Raw genomic sequence first — 16,313 nt, forward strand, 5'->3', positions numbered from 1 at the left:
CTGAATCCTATATTAACAGTGACTCCCCACATCCTGTGTAATGTGCTGAATCCAATATTAACAGTGACTCCCCACATCCTGTGTAATGTGCTGAATCCTATATTAACTGTGACTCCCTGCATCCTGTGTAATTTGCTGAATCCTATATTAACAGTGACTCCCTACATCCTGTGTAATGTGCTGAATCCTATATTAACAGTGACTCCCCACATCCTGTGTAATGTGCTGAATCCTATATTAACAGTGACTCCCCACATCCTGTGTAATGTACTGAATCCTATATTAACAGTGACTCCCCACATCCTGTGTAATGTGCTGAATCCAATATTAACAGTGACTCCCCACATCCTGTGTAATGTGCTGAATCCTATATTAACTGTGACTCCCTGCATCCTGTGTAATTTGCTGAATCCTATATTAACAGTGACTCCCTACATCCTGTGTAATGTGCTGAATCCTATATTAACAGTGACTCCCCACATCCTGTGTAATGTGCTGAATCCTATATTAACAGTGACTCCCCACATCCTGTGTAATGTACTGAATCCTATATTAACTGTGACTCCCCACATCCTGTGTAATGTACTGAATCCTATATTAACAGTGACTCCCCACATCCTGTGTAATGTGCTGAATCCTATATTAACTGTGACTCCCCACATCCTGTGTGATGTGCTAAATCCAATATTAACAGTGACTCCCCACATCCTGTGTAATGTACTGAATCCTATATTAACAGTGACTCCCCACATCCTGTGTAATGTGCTGAATCCTATATTAACAGTAACTCCCTACATCCTGTGTGATGTGCTAAATCCTATATTAACAGTGACTCCCTACATCCTGTGTAATGTACTGAATCCTATATTAACAGTGACTCCCCACATCCTGTGTAATGTACTGAATCCTATATTAACTGTGACTCCCCACATCCTGTGTAATGTGCTGAATCCTATATTAACAGTGACTCCCCACATCCTGTGTAATGTGCTGAATCCTATATTAACAGTAACTCCCTACATCCTGTGTCATGTGCTAAATCCTATATTAACAGTGACTCCCCACATCCTGTGTAATGTACTGAATCCTATATTAACAGTGACTCCCCACATCCTGTGTAATGTACTGAATCCTATATTAACAGTAACTCCCCACATCCTGTGTAATGTGCTGAATCCTATATTAACTGTGACTCCCCACATCCTGTGTAATGTACTGAATCCTATATTAACTGTGACTCCCCACATCCTGTGTAATGTGCTGAATCCTATATTAACTGTGACTCCCCACATCCTGTGTAATGTGCTGAATCCTATATTAACAGTGACTCCCCACATCCTGTGTAATGTACTGAATCCTATATTAACAGTGAGTCCCCACATCCTGTGTAATGTACTGAATCCTATATTAACAGTGACTCCCCACATCCTGTGTGATGTGCTGAATCCTATATTAACAGTGACTCCCTACATCCTGTGTAATGTACTGAATCCTATATTAACAGTGACTCCCCACATCCTGTGTAATGTACTGAATCCTATATTAACAGTGACTCCCCACATCCTGTGTAATGTGCTGAATCCAATATTAACTGTGACTCCCCACATCCTGTGTAATGTGCTGAATCCTATATTAACAGTGACTCCCTACATCCTGTGTAATGTGCTGAATCCTATATTAACAGTGACTCCCCACATCCTGTGTAATGTGCTGAATCCTATATTAACAGTGACTCCCCACATCCTGTGTAATGTACTGAATCCTATATTAACAGTGACTCCCCACATCCTGTGTAATGTGCTGAATCCTATATTAACAGTGACTCCCCACATCCTGTGTAATGTACTGAATCCTATATTAACAGTGACTCCCCACATCCTGTGTAATGTACTGAATCCTATATTAACAGTGACTCCCTGCATCCTGTGTAATGTGCTGAATCCTATATTAACTGTGACTCCCCACATCCTGTGTAATGTACTGAATCCAATATTAACAGTAACTCCCTACATCCTGTGTAATGTGCTAAATCCTATATTAACTGTGACTCCCCACATCCTGTGTAATGTACTGAATCCTATATTAACTGTGACTCCCCACATCCTGTGTAATATACTGAATCCTATATTAACAGTAACTCCCTACATCCTGTGTAATGTGCTAAATCCTATATTAACAGTGACTCCCCACATCCTGTGTAATGTACTGAATCCTATATTAACAGTGACTCCCCACATCCTGTGTAATGTACTGAATCCAATATTAACAGTGACTCCCTGCATCCTGTGTAATGTACTGAATCCCATATTAACAGTGACTCCCCACATCCTGTGTAATGTGCTGAATCCAATATTAACAGTGACTCCCCACATCCTGTGTAATGTACTGAATCCTATATTAACAGTGACTCCCCACATCCTGTGTAATGTGCTGAATCCTATATTAACAGTGACTCCCCACATCCTGTGTAATGTGCTGAATCCTATATTAACAGTGACTCCCTACATCCTGTGTAATGTGCTGAATCCTATATTAACTGTGACTCCCCACATCCTGTGTAATGTGCTGAATCCTATATTAACTATGACTCCCCACATCCTGTGTAATGTGCTGAATCCTATATTAACTGTGACTCCCCACATCCTGTGTAATGTGCTGAATCCTATATTAACTGTGACTCCCCACATCCTGTGTAATGTGCTGAATCCTATATTAACTGTGACTCCCCACATCCTGTGTAATGTGCTGAATCCTATATTAACAGTGACTCCCTACATCCTGTGTAATGTGCTGAATCCTATATTAACAGTGACTCCCTACATCCTGTGTAATGTGCTGAATCCTATATTAACTGTGACTCCCCACATCCTGTGTAATGTGCTGAATCCTATATTAACAGTGACTCCCCACATCCTGTGTAATGTACTGAATCCTATATTAACAGTGACTCCCCACATCCTGTGTAATGTGCTAAATCCTATATTAACAGTGAGTCCCCACATCCTGTGTAATGTGCTGAATCCTATATTAACAGTGACTCCCCACATCCTGTGTAATGTGCTAAATCCAATATTAACAGTGACTCCCCACATCCTGTGTAATGTACTGAATCCTATATTAACAGTGACTCCCCACATCCTGTGTAATGTGCTGAATCCTATATTAACAGTGACTCCCCACATCCTGTGTAATGTGCTAAATCCTATATTAACAGTGACTCCCCACATCCTGTGTAATGTGCTGAATCCAATATTAACAGTGACTCCCCACATCCTGTGTAATGTACTGAATCCTATATTAACAGTGACTCCCCACATCCTGTGTAATGTACTGAATCCTATATTAACAGTGAGTCCCCACATCCTGTGTAATGTGCTGAATCCTATATTAACAGTGACTCCCCACATCCTGTGTAATGTGCTAAATCCAATATTAACAGTGACTCCCTACATCCTGTGTAATGTGCTGAATCCTCTATTAACAGTGACTCCCCACATCCTGTGTAATGTGCTGAATCCAATATTAACAGTGACTCCCCACATCCTGTGTAATGTGCTGAATCCTATATTAACAGTGACTCCCCACATCCTGTGTAATGTACTGAATCCTATATTAACAGTGACTCCCTACATCCTGTGTAATGTACTGAATCCTATATTAACAGTGACTCCCCACATCCTGTGTAATGTACTGAATCCTATATTAACAGTGACTCCCCACATCCTGTGTAATGTGCTGAATCCTGTATTAACAGTAACTCCCTACATCCTGTGTAATGTACTGAATCCTATATTAACAGTAACTCCCTACATCCTGTGTAATGTGCTGAATCCTATATTAACTGTGACTCCCCACATCCTGTGTAATGTACTGAATCCAATATTAACTGTGACTCCTCACATCCTGTGTAATGTACTGAATCCTATATTAACAGTGACTCCCTACATCCTGTGTAATGTACTGAATCCTATATTAACAGTGACTCCCTACATCCTGTGTAATGTGCTGAATCCTATATTAACTGTGACTCCCTACATCCTGTGTAATGTGCTGAATCCTATATTAACTGTGACTCCCCACATCCTGTGTAATGTGCTGAATCCTATATTAACAGTGACTCCCCACATCCTGTGTAATGTACTGAATCCTATATTAACTGTGACTCCCTACATCCTGTGTAATGTGCTAAATTCTATATTAACTGTGACTCCCTACATCCTGTGTAATGTGCTAAATTCTATATTAACTGTGACTCCCTACATCCTGTGTAATGTGCTAAATTCTATATTAACTGTGACTCCCTACATCCTGTGTAATGTGCTAAATTCTATATTAACTGTGACTCCCTACATCCTGTGTAATGTGCTAAATTCTATATTAACTGTGACTCCCTACATCCTGTGTAATGTGCTAAATTCTATATTAACTGTGACTCCCTACATCCTGTGTAATGTGCTAAATTCTATATTAACTGTGACTCCCCACTTCCTGTGTAATGTGCTGAATCCTATATTAACTGTGACTCCCTCCATCCTGTGTAATGTGCTGAATCCTATATTAACAGTGACTCCCTACATCCTGTGTAATGTGCTGAATCCTATATTAACAGTGACTCCCCACATCCTGTGTAATGTGCTAAATCCTATATTAACAGTGACTCCCCACATCCTGTGTAATGTACTGAATCCTATATTAACAGTGACTCCCCACATCCTGTGTAATGTGCTGAATCCTATATTAACTGTGACTCCCCACATCCTGTGTAATGTGCTGAATCCTATATTAACAGTGACTCCCCACATCCTGTGTAATGTGCTGAATCCTATATTAACAGTGACTCCCTACATCCTGTGTAATGTGCTGAATCCTATATTAACAGTGACTCCCCACATCCTGTGTAATGTACTGAATCCTGTATTAACAGTGACTCCCCACATCCTGTGTAATGTGCTGAATCCTATATTAACAGTGACTCCCCACATCCTGTGTAATGTACTGAATCCTATATTAACAGTGACTCCCCACATCCTGTGTAATGTACTGAATCCTATATTAACAGTGACTCCCCACATCCTGTGTAATGTGCTGAATCCTATATTAACAGTGACTCCCCACATCCTGTGTAATGTGCTGAATCCTATATTAACTGTGACTCCCGACATCCTGTGTAATGTGCTGAATCCTATATTAACAGTGACTCCCCACATCCTGTGTAATGTGCTGAATCCTATATTAACTGTGACTCCCCACATCCTGTGTAATGTGCTGAAACCTATATTAACAGTGACTCCCCACATCCTGTGTAATGTGCTGAATCCTATATTAACAGTGACTCCCCACATCCTGTGTAATGTGCTGAATCCTATATTAACTGTGACTCCCCACATCCTGTGTAATGTGCTGAATCCTATATTAACAGTGACTCCCTACATCCTGTGTAATGTACTGAATCCTATATTAACAGTGACTCCCCACATCCTGTGTAATGTGCTGAATCCTATATTAACAGTGACTCCCCACATCCTGTGTAATGTGCTGAATCCTATATTAACAGTGACTCCCTACATCCTGTGTAATGTGCTAAATTCTATATTAACTGTGACTCCCTGCATCCTGTGTAATGTACTGAATCCTATATTAACTGTGACTCCCCACATCCTGTGTAATGTGCTGAATCCAATATTAACTGTGACTCCCCACATCCTGTGTAATGTGCTGAATCCGATATTAACAGTGACTCCCCACATCCTGTGTAATGTACTGAATCCTATATTAACAGTGACTCCCCACATCCTGTGTAATGTGCTGAATCCGATATTAACTGTGACTCCCTACATCCTGTGTAATGTGCTAAATTCTATATTAACTGTGACTCCCTACATCCTGTGTAATGTGCTGAATCCGATATTAACAGTGACTCCCCACATCCTGTGTAATGTGCTGAATTCTATATTAACTGTGACTCCCTACATCCTGTGTAATGTGCTGAATCCGATATTAACTGTGACTCCCTACATCCTGTGTAATGTGCTGAATTCTATATTAACTGTGACTCCCTACATCCTGTGTAATGTGCTGAATCCGATATTAACTGTGACTCCCTACATCCTGTGTAATGTGCTGAATCCGATATTAACAGTGACTCCCTACATCCTGTGTAATGTGCTAAATTCTATATTAACTGTGACTCCCTACATCCTGTGTAATGTGCTAAATTCTATATTAACAGTGACTCCCCACATCCTGTGTAATGTGCTAAATTCTATATTAACTGTGACTCCCGACATCCTGTGTAATGTGCTGAATCCTATATTAACAGTGACTCCCTACATCCTGTGTAATGTGCTGAATCCTATATTAACTGTGACTCCCCACATCCTGTGTAATGTGCTGAATCCTATATTAACAGTGACTCCCTACATCCTGTGTAATGTGCTGAATCCTATATTAACTGTGACTCCCCACATCCTGTGTAATGTGCTGAATCCTATATTAACAGTGACTCCCTACATCCTGTGTAATGTGCTGAATCCTATATTAACAGTGACTCCCCACATCCTGTGTAATGTACTGAATCCTATATTAACTGTGACTCCCTACATCCTGTGTAATGTGCTGAATCCTATATTAACAGTGACTCCCCACATCCTGTGTAATGTACTGAATCCTATATTAACAGTGACTCCCCACATCCTGTGTAATGTGCTGAATCCTATATTAACAGTGACTCCCCACATCCTGTGTAATGTGCTGAATCCTATATTAACTGTGACTCCCCACATCCTGTGTAATGTGCTAAATTCTATATTAACTGTGACTCCCCACATCCTGTGTAATGTGCTGAATCCTATATTAACTGTGACTCCCCACATCCTGTGTAATGTGCTGAATCCTATATTAACTGTGACTCCCTACATCCTGTGTAATGTGCTGAATCCTATATTAACAGTGACTCCCTACATCCTGTGTAATGTGCTGAATCCTATATTAACAGTGACTCCCCACATCCTGTGTAATGTGCTAAATTCTATATTAACTGTGACTCCCCACATCCTGTGTAATGTGCTGAATCCTATATTAACTGTGACTCCCTACATCCTGTGTCATGTGCTGAATCCTGTATTATCTGTGACTCCCCACATCCTGTGTAATGTGCTGAATCCTATATTAACTGTGACTCCCTGCATCCTGTGTAATGTGCTGAATCCTATATTAACTGTGACTCCCTGCATCCTGTGTAATGTGCTGAATCCTATATTAACAGTGACTCCCCACATCCTGTGTAATGTGCTGAATCCTATATTAACTGTGACTCCCCACATCCTGTGTAATGTACTGAATCCTATATTAACTGTGACTCCCCACATCCTGTGTAATGTGCTGAATCCTATATTATCTGTGACTCCCTACATCCTGTGTAATGTACTGAATCCTATATTAACTGCAACTCCCTACATCCTGTGTGATGTGCTGAATCCTATATTAACAGTGACTCCCTACATCCTGTGTAATGTACTGAATCCTATATTAACTGCAACTCCCTACATCCTGTGTGATGTGCTGAATCCTATATTAACAGTGACTCCCTGCATCCTGTGTAATCTGCTGAATCCTATATTAACAGTGACTCCCTACATCCTGTGTAATGTGCTGAATCCTGTATTATCTGTGACTCCCCACATCCTGTGTAATGTGCTGAATCCTGTATTATCTGTGACTCCCCACATCCTGTGTGATGTGCTGAATCCTATATTAACTGCAACTCCCTGCATCCTCTGTAATGTGCTGAATCCTGTATTATCTGTGACTCCCCACATCCTGTGTAATGTGCTGAATCCTATATTAACAGTAACTCCCTTTATCCTGTGTAATGTGCTGAATCCTGTATTAACTGTGACTCCCTACATCCTGTGTAATGTACTGAATCCTATATTAACTGTGACTCCCTTCATCCTGTGTAATGTGCTGAATCCGAGATTAACTTTGACTCCCTACATCCTGTGTAATATGATGCGTCCTGTATTAACTGTGACTCCCCTTGTTCTGTGTGATATGATGTGTCCTGTATTAACTGTGACTCCCCTTGTCCTGTATTAACTGTGACTCCTTTTGTTCTGTGTCACGTGCTGAGTCCTGTCTTAACTGTGACTCCCCTTGTCCTGTGTAATGTGATGAGTCCTGTGTTAAGTGTGACTCCCCTTGTTCTGTGTAATGTCCTGTGTCCTGTATTAACTGTGACTCCCCTTGTCCTGTGTAATATGATGAGTCCTGTATTAACTGTGACTCCCCTTGTCCTGTCTTCACTGTGAATCCCCTTGTCCTGTATTAACTGTGACTCCCCTTTTTCTGTGTAATATGATGAGTCCTGTATTAACTGTGACTCCCCTTGTTCTGTGTAATGCGCTGATTCCTGTATTAAGTGTGACTCCCCTTGTTCTGTGTAATATGATGAGTCCTGTATTAACTGTGACTCCCCTTGTTCTGTGTAATGCGCTGATTCCTGTATTAAGTGTGACTCCCCTTGTTCTGTGTAATGTCCTGTGTCCTGTATTAACTGTGACTCCCCTTGTCCTGTGTAATATGATGAGTCCTGTATTAACTGTGACTCCCTTTGTTCTGTGTAATATGATGAGTCCTGTATTAACTGTGACTCCCCTTGTCCTGTATTAACTGTGACTCCCCTTGTCCTGTGTAATATGATGAGTCCTGTATTAACTGTGACTCCCTTTGTTCTGTGTAATATGATGAGTCCTGTATTCACTGTGACTCCCCTTGTTCTGTGTAATATGATGAGTCCTGTATTAACTGTGACTCCCCTTGTTCTGTGTAATGCGCTGATTCCTGTATTAAGTGTGACTCCCCTTGTTCTGTGTAATATGATGAGTCCTGTATTCACTGTGACTCCCCTTGTTCTGTGTAATATGATGAGTCCTGTATTAAGTGTGACTCCCCTTGTTCTGTGTAATATGATGAGTCCTGTATTAAGTGTGACTCCCCTTGTTCTGTGTAATGCGCTGATTCCTGTATTAAGTGTGACTCCCCTTGTTCTGTGTAATGCGCTGATTCCTGTATTAAGTGTGACTCCCCTTGTTCTGTGTAATGTCCTGTGTCCTGTATTAACTGTGAATCCCCTTGTCCTGTTTTAACTGTGACTCCCCTTGTTCTGTGTAATATGATGAGTCCTGTTTTAACCATGACTCCCTTTTTTTCTGTACCATGTACTGATTCACAGGATCACAAAATGGTTACAGATAATGATGGCCATTCGCCCCATCTAATTTCCAGAAAGATATTAAAATCCCTCCATGGCTGTATTCAGTTGTTCTGAAATGATTGCAGGATTTTCACCACAACCACTATACCTGGAAGTCTTTTCCTTACATTGATCACTCTGTGTCAAGAAGAATTTCCTGGTACCTGTTGTAAATTTACCTTTTATTAGTTTGAGCTTACGCCCCTTGTCTTACTCTCCCAATTTAATTTAAAGTAATGTTTACCTCTTGTGTTTCATTAATAATCTGATGTATCTGTTGGATTGTTTCTATTCCACTACCTGCCCTGCCTCAACTGATCTCTGTGGGCTCAGCTTCTGCTCCTTCTTGGATTTGAGCTGCTTCTGGTCCAGGCCTGTCAGCCCAAACAGCTCCTGGATCCACTCCCTCTCCATTCTGACCTGAACATTAGTTGGTGCCTGCTCCAAGCTCACCCCACACAGTCTGCAGGTTGAATTCATCCTATCGCAGCCTCCTGGCCCTCAAACTTTAACTCTGAGCTATTTCATGTTATGTGCTCCTTGCTCTCTGTAATAGCCATTATGTATCTCTGCTAATCTCCAACACCCAGCCATGGAATCTTTCATCTCTCTCTTCTCAGGTACTTTCTCCCCTCCATCCCTACCTCAATGCATCACTAATGCTCTGCCTTCCAACTCTTCCACCGCTCTCCCAGGCTTCATTGTCCCTTTGAACAAGCCCTTGACTCCTCTCTGTGGCATTCTCCGACAAGGCCATCGAGGAACCTGTTGCTCCCCCCCGCTTAGTAACCCCGTCTATCCAATCTTACACTGTCAGTGACCTTCCTGCCCACCACAGCCACTGGGAACGACCCTCACCAGATTTTCTCCCACCCGCTCACTCCGCCCACCACTACCCATCTAGACTCTGCCAACGGGTCAAAAATCACCGCTCCTCTCCACATTTCCGACTCGTGAAGAGGGCCCTTGTCATTGGTGAGATTATTGTGGATCATTGTATTGACATCCTGGCTTTAATAAAAAAAAAAGCAAAGGAACTGCCACATCGACCAGCCCACATAGCCATTCACAGGCTGTACTGTAACTTGGTGTTGTAAAATTGTTTACAATTGTCAACCCCAGTCCATCACCGGCATCTCCACATCATGTAACAGAATGAGCAGCAAACACTTAACCTCTCTAGGATGTGGTAGAACCTCTGGTAATATGCTCCATATAGAAAAGAAGGACTTCAATTTTATACAGCGCCTTTCATGACCTCAGGACATCCTGTGTAATCACTGTTATAATGTAGGAAATGCAGCAGCCAATTTTCACACAGTAAGGTCCCACAACAGCAATGTGATAATGACCAGATAATCTGTTTTTTAGTGATGTTGATTGAGGGATAAATATTGGCCAGGACACTGGGGAGAACTCCCCTGCTCCTCTTCAAAATAGTGCCATGGGATCTTTTACATCCACCAGAGAGGGCAGAGGGGGCCTCGGTTTAACGTCTCATCCAAAAGACAACACCTCCGACAGTGCAGCAATCCCTCAGCACCGCATTGGATTGTCAGCCTAGATTTTGTCCTTAAGTCTCTGGAGTGGGACTTAAACCCACAATCCTCTCACTCAGAGGTAAGAGTGCTACCACTGAGCCAGGGCTGACACAGTGCCAGTAAACCAAAAAATAATCGTTTTTTTTCTCTCTCTCCAGATATGTGTGATGATCTTTTCGATCTGGCTAGCCCAACAAATTTAGAAGAGCTCTCCCTGGCCCAGCCGCGCTCAGAAAGACCTTGGACTTTGTTATAGTGTTTAATATATATGGAGACAGACAGCCGCATGGTTCTTACCTCAGGGACTGGGTCTCTGGGGTGTTGCACTTCAATGGAACGGACAGTTCAACCATCTAATTGTGAGATTATTTGCGGAGAGCATGACCCAAGAGAGAACGCTGGATTGGGAATTTCACCGGAGGCTGCAAGCAGCCTTCCCATGTGGGACCGACGCAGGAGCGGGAGGGGAGGGAATAGAACGAAGTTTGTAGGTGAACTAATGCGCTCATATTACTGACTGCACTAATATACAGGAGAAAAATCAGATCTTCCATCCAGAATCAATTCTTGACATTTCTGTAATTTATACAGTACTTTCATTGCTTTTTGTAACAATGCGAATAATTTACAATTTGACGTATTTATGTGAAGTAACCTCTAGGGACGGCTCCTGTTATGAGATGAGATGGGGAAATCAAACTGTGAATCCCCCAGCCCCCACCACCCCAGACTGTTTCCCCCTGCAAAACCCCAGTGACCAGCTTCAGTGTAATGGAGGTGTGGGAGCAATTGGACTGCTCTCAGTCACTGAGAGGGGTGAGGGAGCAGACAGTGAACCCCCCCCCCAACCCGGGCTGGGGGAGGGGTGAGGGAGCAGACAGTGAACCCCCCCCAACCCGGGCTGGGGGAGGGGTGAGGGAGCAGACAGTGAACCCCCCCCAACCCGGGCTGGGGGAGGGGTGAGGGAGCAGACAGTGAACCCCCCCCAACCCGGGCTGGGGGAGGGGTGAGGGAGCAGACAGTGAACCCCCCCCCCCAACCCGGGCTGGGGGAGGGGTGAGGGAGCAGACAGTGAACCCCCCCCCAACCCGGGCTGGGGGAGGGGTGAGGGAGCAGACAGTGAACCCCCCCCCCAACCCGGGCTGGGGGAGGGGTGAGGGAGCAGACAGTGAACCCCCCCCCAACCCGGGCTGGGGGAGGGGTGAGGGAGCAGACAGTGAACCCCCCCCCCCAACCCGGGCTGGGGGAGGGGTGAGGGAGCAGACAGTGAACCACCCCCCAACCCGGGCTGGGGGAGGGGTGAGGGAGCAGACAGTGAACCACCCCCCCACCCAGGCTGGGGGAGGGGTGAGGGAGCAGACAGTGGATCCTCAGTCTGGGGGAGGGGTGAGGGAGCAGACAGTGACCCCCCCCCCACCCGGGCTGGGGGAGGGGTGAGGGAGCAGACAGTGAACCCCCCCCCACCTGGGCTGGGGGAGGGGTGAGGGAACAGACAGTGGACGCCCCCGGGCAGGGGGAGGGGTGAGGGAGCAGACAGCGGACCCTCGGTCTGTGGGAGGGATAAGGGAGCAGACAGCGGACCCTCGGTCTGTGGGAGGGATAAGGGAGCAGACAGTGGACCCTCGGTCTGTGGGAGGGATAAGGGAGCAGACAGTGGACCCTCGGTTTGGGGGAGGGATGAGGGAGCAGACAGTGGACCCTCGGTCTGTGGGAGGGATGAGGGAGCAGACAGTGGACCCTCGGTCTGTGGGAGGGATGAGGGAGCAGACAGCGGACCCTCGGTCTGGGGGAGGGGTGAGGGAACAGACAGTGGACCCTCGGTCTGGGGGAGGGGTGAGGGAGCAGACAGTGGACCCTCGGTCTGTGGGAGGGATGAGGGAGCAGACAGCGGACCCTCGGTCTGTGGGAGGGATAAGGGAGCAGACAGCGGACCCTCGGTATGGGGAAGAGGTTGGGGAGCAGACAGTGGACTCTCTGTCTGGGAAAGGGGTGAAGAAGCAGACAGTGGACCCCCCCCCCGGTCTGAGGGAGGTGTGAGGGAACAGACAGTGGACCCCCCCGGTCTGAGGGAGGTGTGAGGGAACAGACAGTGGACCACCCCCCCCGGTCTGGGGGAGGGGTGAGGGAACAGACAGCGGACCCTCAATCTGGGGGAGGGATAAGGGAGCAGACAGTGGACCCTCGGTCTGGGGAGGGATAAGGGAACAGACAGTGGACCCTCTGTCACTGAGAGGGATAAGGGAGCAGACAGCAGACCCTCGGTCTGGGGAGGGATAAGGGAACAGACAGTGGACCCTCTGTCACTGAGGGGGTGAGGGAGCAGACAGTGGACCCTCTGTCACTGAGGGGGTGAGGGAGCAGACAGTGGACCCTCTGTCACTGAGAGGGATAAGGGAGCAGACAGCAGACCCTCGGTCTGGGGAGGGATAAGGGAACAGACAGTGGACCCTCTGTCACTGAGGGGGTGAGGGAGCAGACAGTGGACCCTCTGTCACTGAGGGGGTGAGGGAGCAGACAGTGGACCCTCTGTCACTGAGGGAGTGAGGGAGCAGACAGTGGACCCTCTGTCACTGAGGGAGTGAGGGAGCAGATAGTGGACCCTCTGTCACTGAGGGGGTGAGGGAGCAGACAGTGGACCCTCTGTCACTGAGGGGGTGAGGGAGCAGACAGTGGACCCTCTGTCCCTGAGAGGGTGAGGGAGCAGACAGTGGACCCTCTGTCACTGAGGGGGTGAGGGAGCAGACAGTGGACCCTCTGTCACTGAGGGAGTGAGGGAGCAGACAGTGGACCCTCTGTCACTGAGGGAGTGAGGGAGCAGACAGTGGACCCTCTGTCACTGAGGGGGTGAGGGAGCAGACAGTGGACCCTCTGTCACTGAGGGGGTGAGGGAGCAGACAGTGGACCCTCTGTCACTGAGGGGGTGAGGGAGCAGACAGTGGACCCTCTGTCACTGAGGGGGTGAGGGAGCAGACAGTGGACCCTCTGTCACTGAGGGGGTGAGGGAGCAGACAGTGGACCCTCTGTCACTGAGGGGGTGAGAGAGCAGATAGTGGACCCTCTGTCACTGAGAGGGTGAGGGAGCAGACAGTGGACCCTCTGTCACTGAGGGAGTGAGGGAGCAGACAGTGGACCCTCTGTCACTGAGGGGGTGAGGGAGCAGACAGTGGACCCTCTGTCACTGAGAGGGTGAGGGAGCAGACAGTGGACCCTCTGTCACTGAGGGGGTGAGGGAGCAGACAGTGGACACTCTGTCATTGAGGGAGTGAGGGAGCAGACAGTGGACCCTCTGTCACTGAGGGAGTGAGGGAGCAGACAGTGGACGCTCTGTCACTGAGGGGGTGAGGGAGCAGACAGTGGACCCTCTGTCACTGAGGGGGTGAGGGAGCAGACAGTGGACCCTCTGTCACTGAGGGAGTGAGGGAGCAGACAGTGGACCCTCTGTCACTGAGGGAGTGAGGGAGCAGACAGTGGACCCTCTGTCACTGAGGGAGTGAGGGAGCAGACAGTGGACCCTCTGTCACTGAGGGGGTGAGGGAGCAGACAGTGGACCCTCTGTCGCTGAGGGGGTGAGGGAGCAGACAGTGGACCCTCTGTCACTGAGGGGGTGAGGGAGCAGACAGTGGACACTCTGTCACTGAGGGGGTGAGGGAGCAGACAGTGGACCCTCTGTCACTGAGGGGGTGAGGGAGCAGACAGTGGACCCTCTGTCCCTGAGGGGGTGAGGGAGCAGACAGTGGACCCTCTGTCACTGAGAGGGTGAGGGAGCAGACAGTGGACCCTCTGTCACTGAGAGGGTGAGGGAGCAGACAGTGGACCCTCTGTCACTGAGGGGGTGAGGGAGCAGACAGTGGACCCTCTGTCACTGAGGGGGTGAGGGAGCAGACAGTGGACAGTCTGTCACTGAGGGAGTGAGGGAGCAGACAGTCGACCCTCTGTCACTGAGGGAGTGAGGGAGCAGACAGTGGACCCTCTGTCACTGAGGGGGTGAGGGAGCAGACAGTGGACCCTCTGTCGCTGAGGGGGTGAGGGAGCAGACAGTGGACCCTCTGTCACTGAGGGGGTGAGGGAGCAGACAGTGGACACTCTGTCACTGAGGGGGTGAGGGAGCAGACAGTGGACCCTCTGTACCACCTGCACTACCTCCCCTTCCTCCGAGGGAAGGAGTTAAATGTTAACAGCTGTGTTGAGTTGGTTTGGGTAACCCTCTTTTTCACCTCTTTGAACTGAATCCTTTGATGACCTTTGACATTCGAATCTGGTCCTGTGACGGTGGGGTTTTCTCTCGGCGAACTCCAGATACACCCTGCATTTCCCCAACCCCTTCCACCAGTCACAGCAGACCCTTTGTGTGGCTGGTAGTAATGTGAGAAGATGAATACCACAGCAGAGTGGTCTGGTCGTGGACTGGTGATCCAGAGATTGTCAGTTCAAATCCCACCATGGCAGTTCGAGAATTTAAGTTCAGTTTTTGAAAAAAATCTGGAAATAATAAAAATCGGATTGTCTGAAAAACCAAATTAGTTCACTAATGACCGTAAGGGAAGGAAACCCGCCGTTGTTACCCGGTCTGGCCCTTAATTGCCCTCTGGTGTGGCCGAGTAAAGCCAGAGGTGGAAGTGACCATCAGTCATCGAGACGGAGCGGCAGACTGTGACACAGCAGCTCGCACAGGGCTTTTCAATCTCTTTCTGTCCCTCAGTCGTCTTATTTCCAATTATGTGATGAGATCCAAGTGTCATTACTGATGTTATAAAATGTCCAACTTGCCATCGCAACAGCTGTCTCTGTAATTAACCCAGAACATTCAACTGAGGGACGGGTGCCGTAGGGTGGGGTGTGAGGGACGGGTGCCGTAGGGTGGGTGTGAGGGACGGGTGCCGTAGGGTAGGTGTGAGTGACGGGTGCCGTAGGGTGGGTGTGAGGGACGGGTGCCGTAGGGTGGGGTGTGAGTGACGGGTGCCGTAGGGTGGGTGTGAGGGACGGGTGCCATAGGGTGGGTGTGAGGGACGGGTGCCATAGGGTGTGGTGCAAGGGATGGGTGCTGTAGGGTGGGATGCGAGGGACGGGTGCCGTAGGGTGGGTGTGAGGGACGGGTGCAGTAGGGTGGGGTGTGAGGGACGGGTGCCGTAGGGTGGGTGTGAGGGACGGGTGCCGTAGGGTGGGTGTGAGTGACGGGTGCCGTAGGGTGGGGTGTGAGGGACGGGTGCCGTAGGGTGGGTGTGAGTGACGGGTGCCGTAGGGTGGGGTGTGAGGGACGGGTGCCGTAGGGTGGGTGTGAGGGACGGGTGCCGTAGGGTGGGTGTGAGGGACGGGTGCCGTAGGGTGGGGTTTGAGGGACGGGTGCCGTAGGGTGGGTGTGAGGGACGGGTGCCGTAGGGTGGGGTGTGAGGGACGGGTGCCGTAGGGTGGGTGTGAGTGACGGGTGCCGTAGGGTGGGGTTTGAGGGATGGGTGCTGTAGGGTGGGGTGTGAGGGACGGGTGCTGTAGGGTGGGGTGTGAGGGACGGGTGCTGTAGGGTG

General features: G+C 47.9%; 1 protein-coding gene across 2 annotated transcripts in view; it reads left to right on the top strand.

The window, feature by feature from the left end:
* LOC137327662 (tetraspanin-18-like) overlaps positions 1-12,480 on the top strand; it is a 377,857-nt gene extending 365,377 nt beyond the window's left edge. For both annotated transcript variants that reach the window (XM_067993462.1, XM_067993463.1), the window contains one exon: positions 10,953-12,480. In XM_067993462.1, the coding sequence (XP_067849563.1) occupies positions 10,953-10,997 (45 nt within the window). In that variant the 3' untranslated portion in view covers positions 10,998-12,480. The remainder of the gene's footprint in view (positions 1-10,952) is intronic.
* Positions 12,481-16,313: the final 3,833 nt, after the last annotated feature.

Source organism: Heptranchias perlo, chromosome 12 (genome assembly GCF_035084215.1).
Source record: "Heptranchias perlo isolate sHepPer1 chromosome 12, sHepPer1.hap1, whole genome shotgun sequence".
NCBI classification, from domain to species: Eukaryota; Metazoa; Chordata; class Chondrichthyes; order Hexanchiformes; family Hexanchidae; genus Heptranchias; species Heptranchias perlo.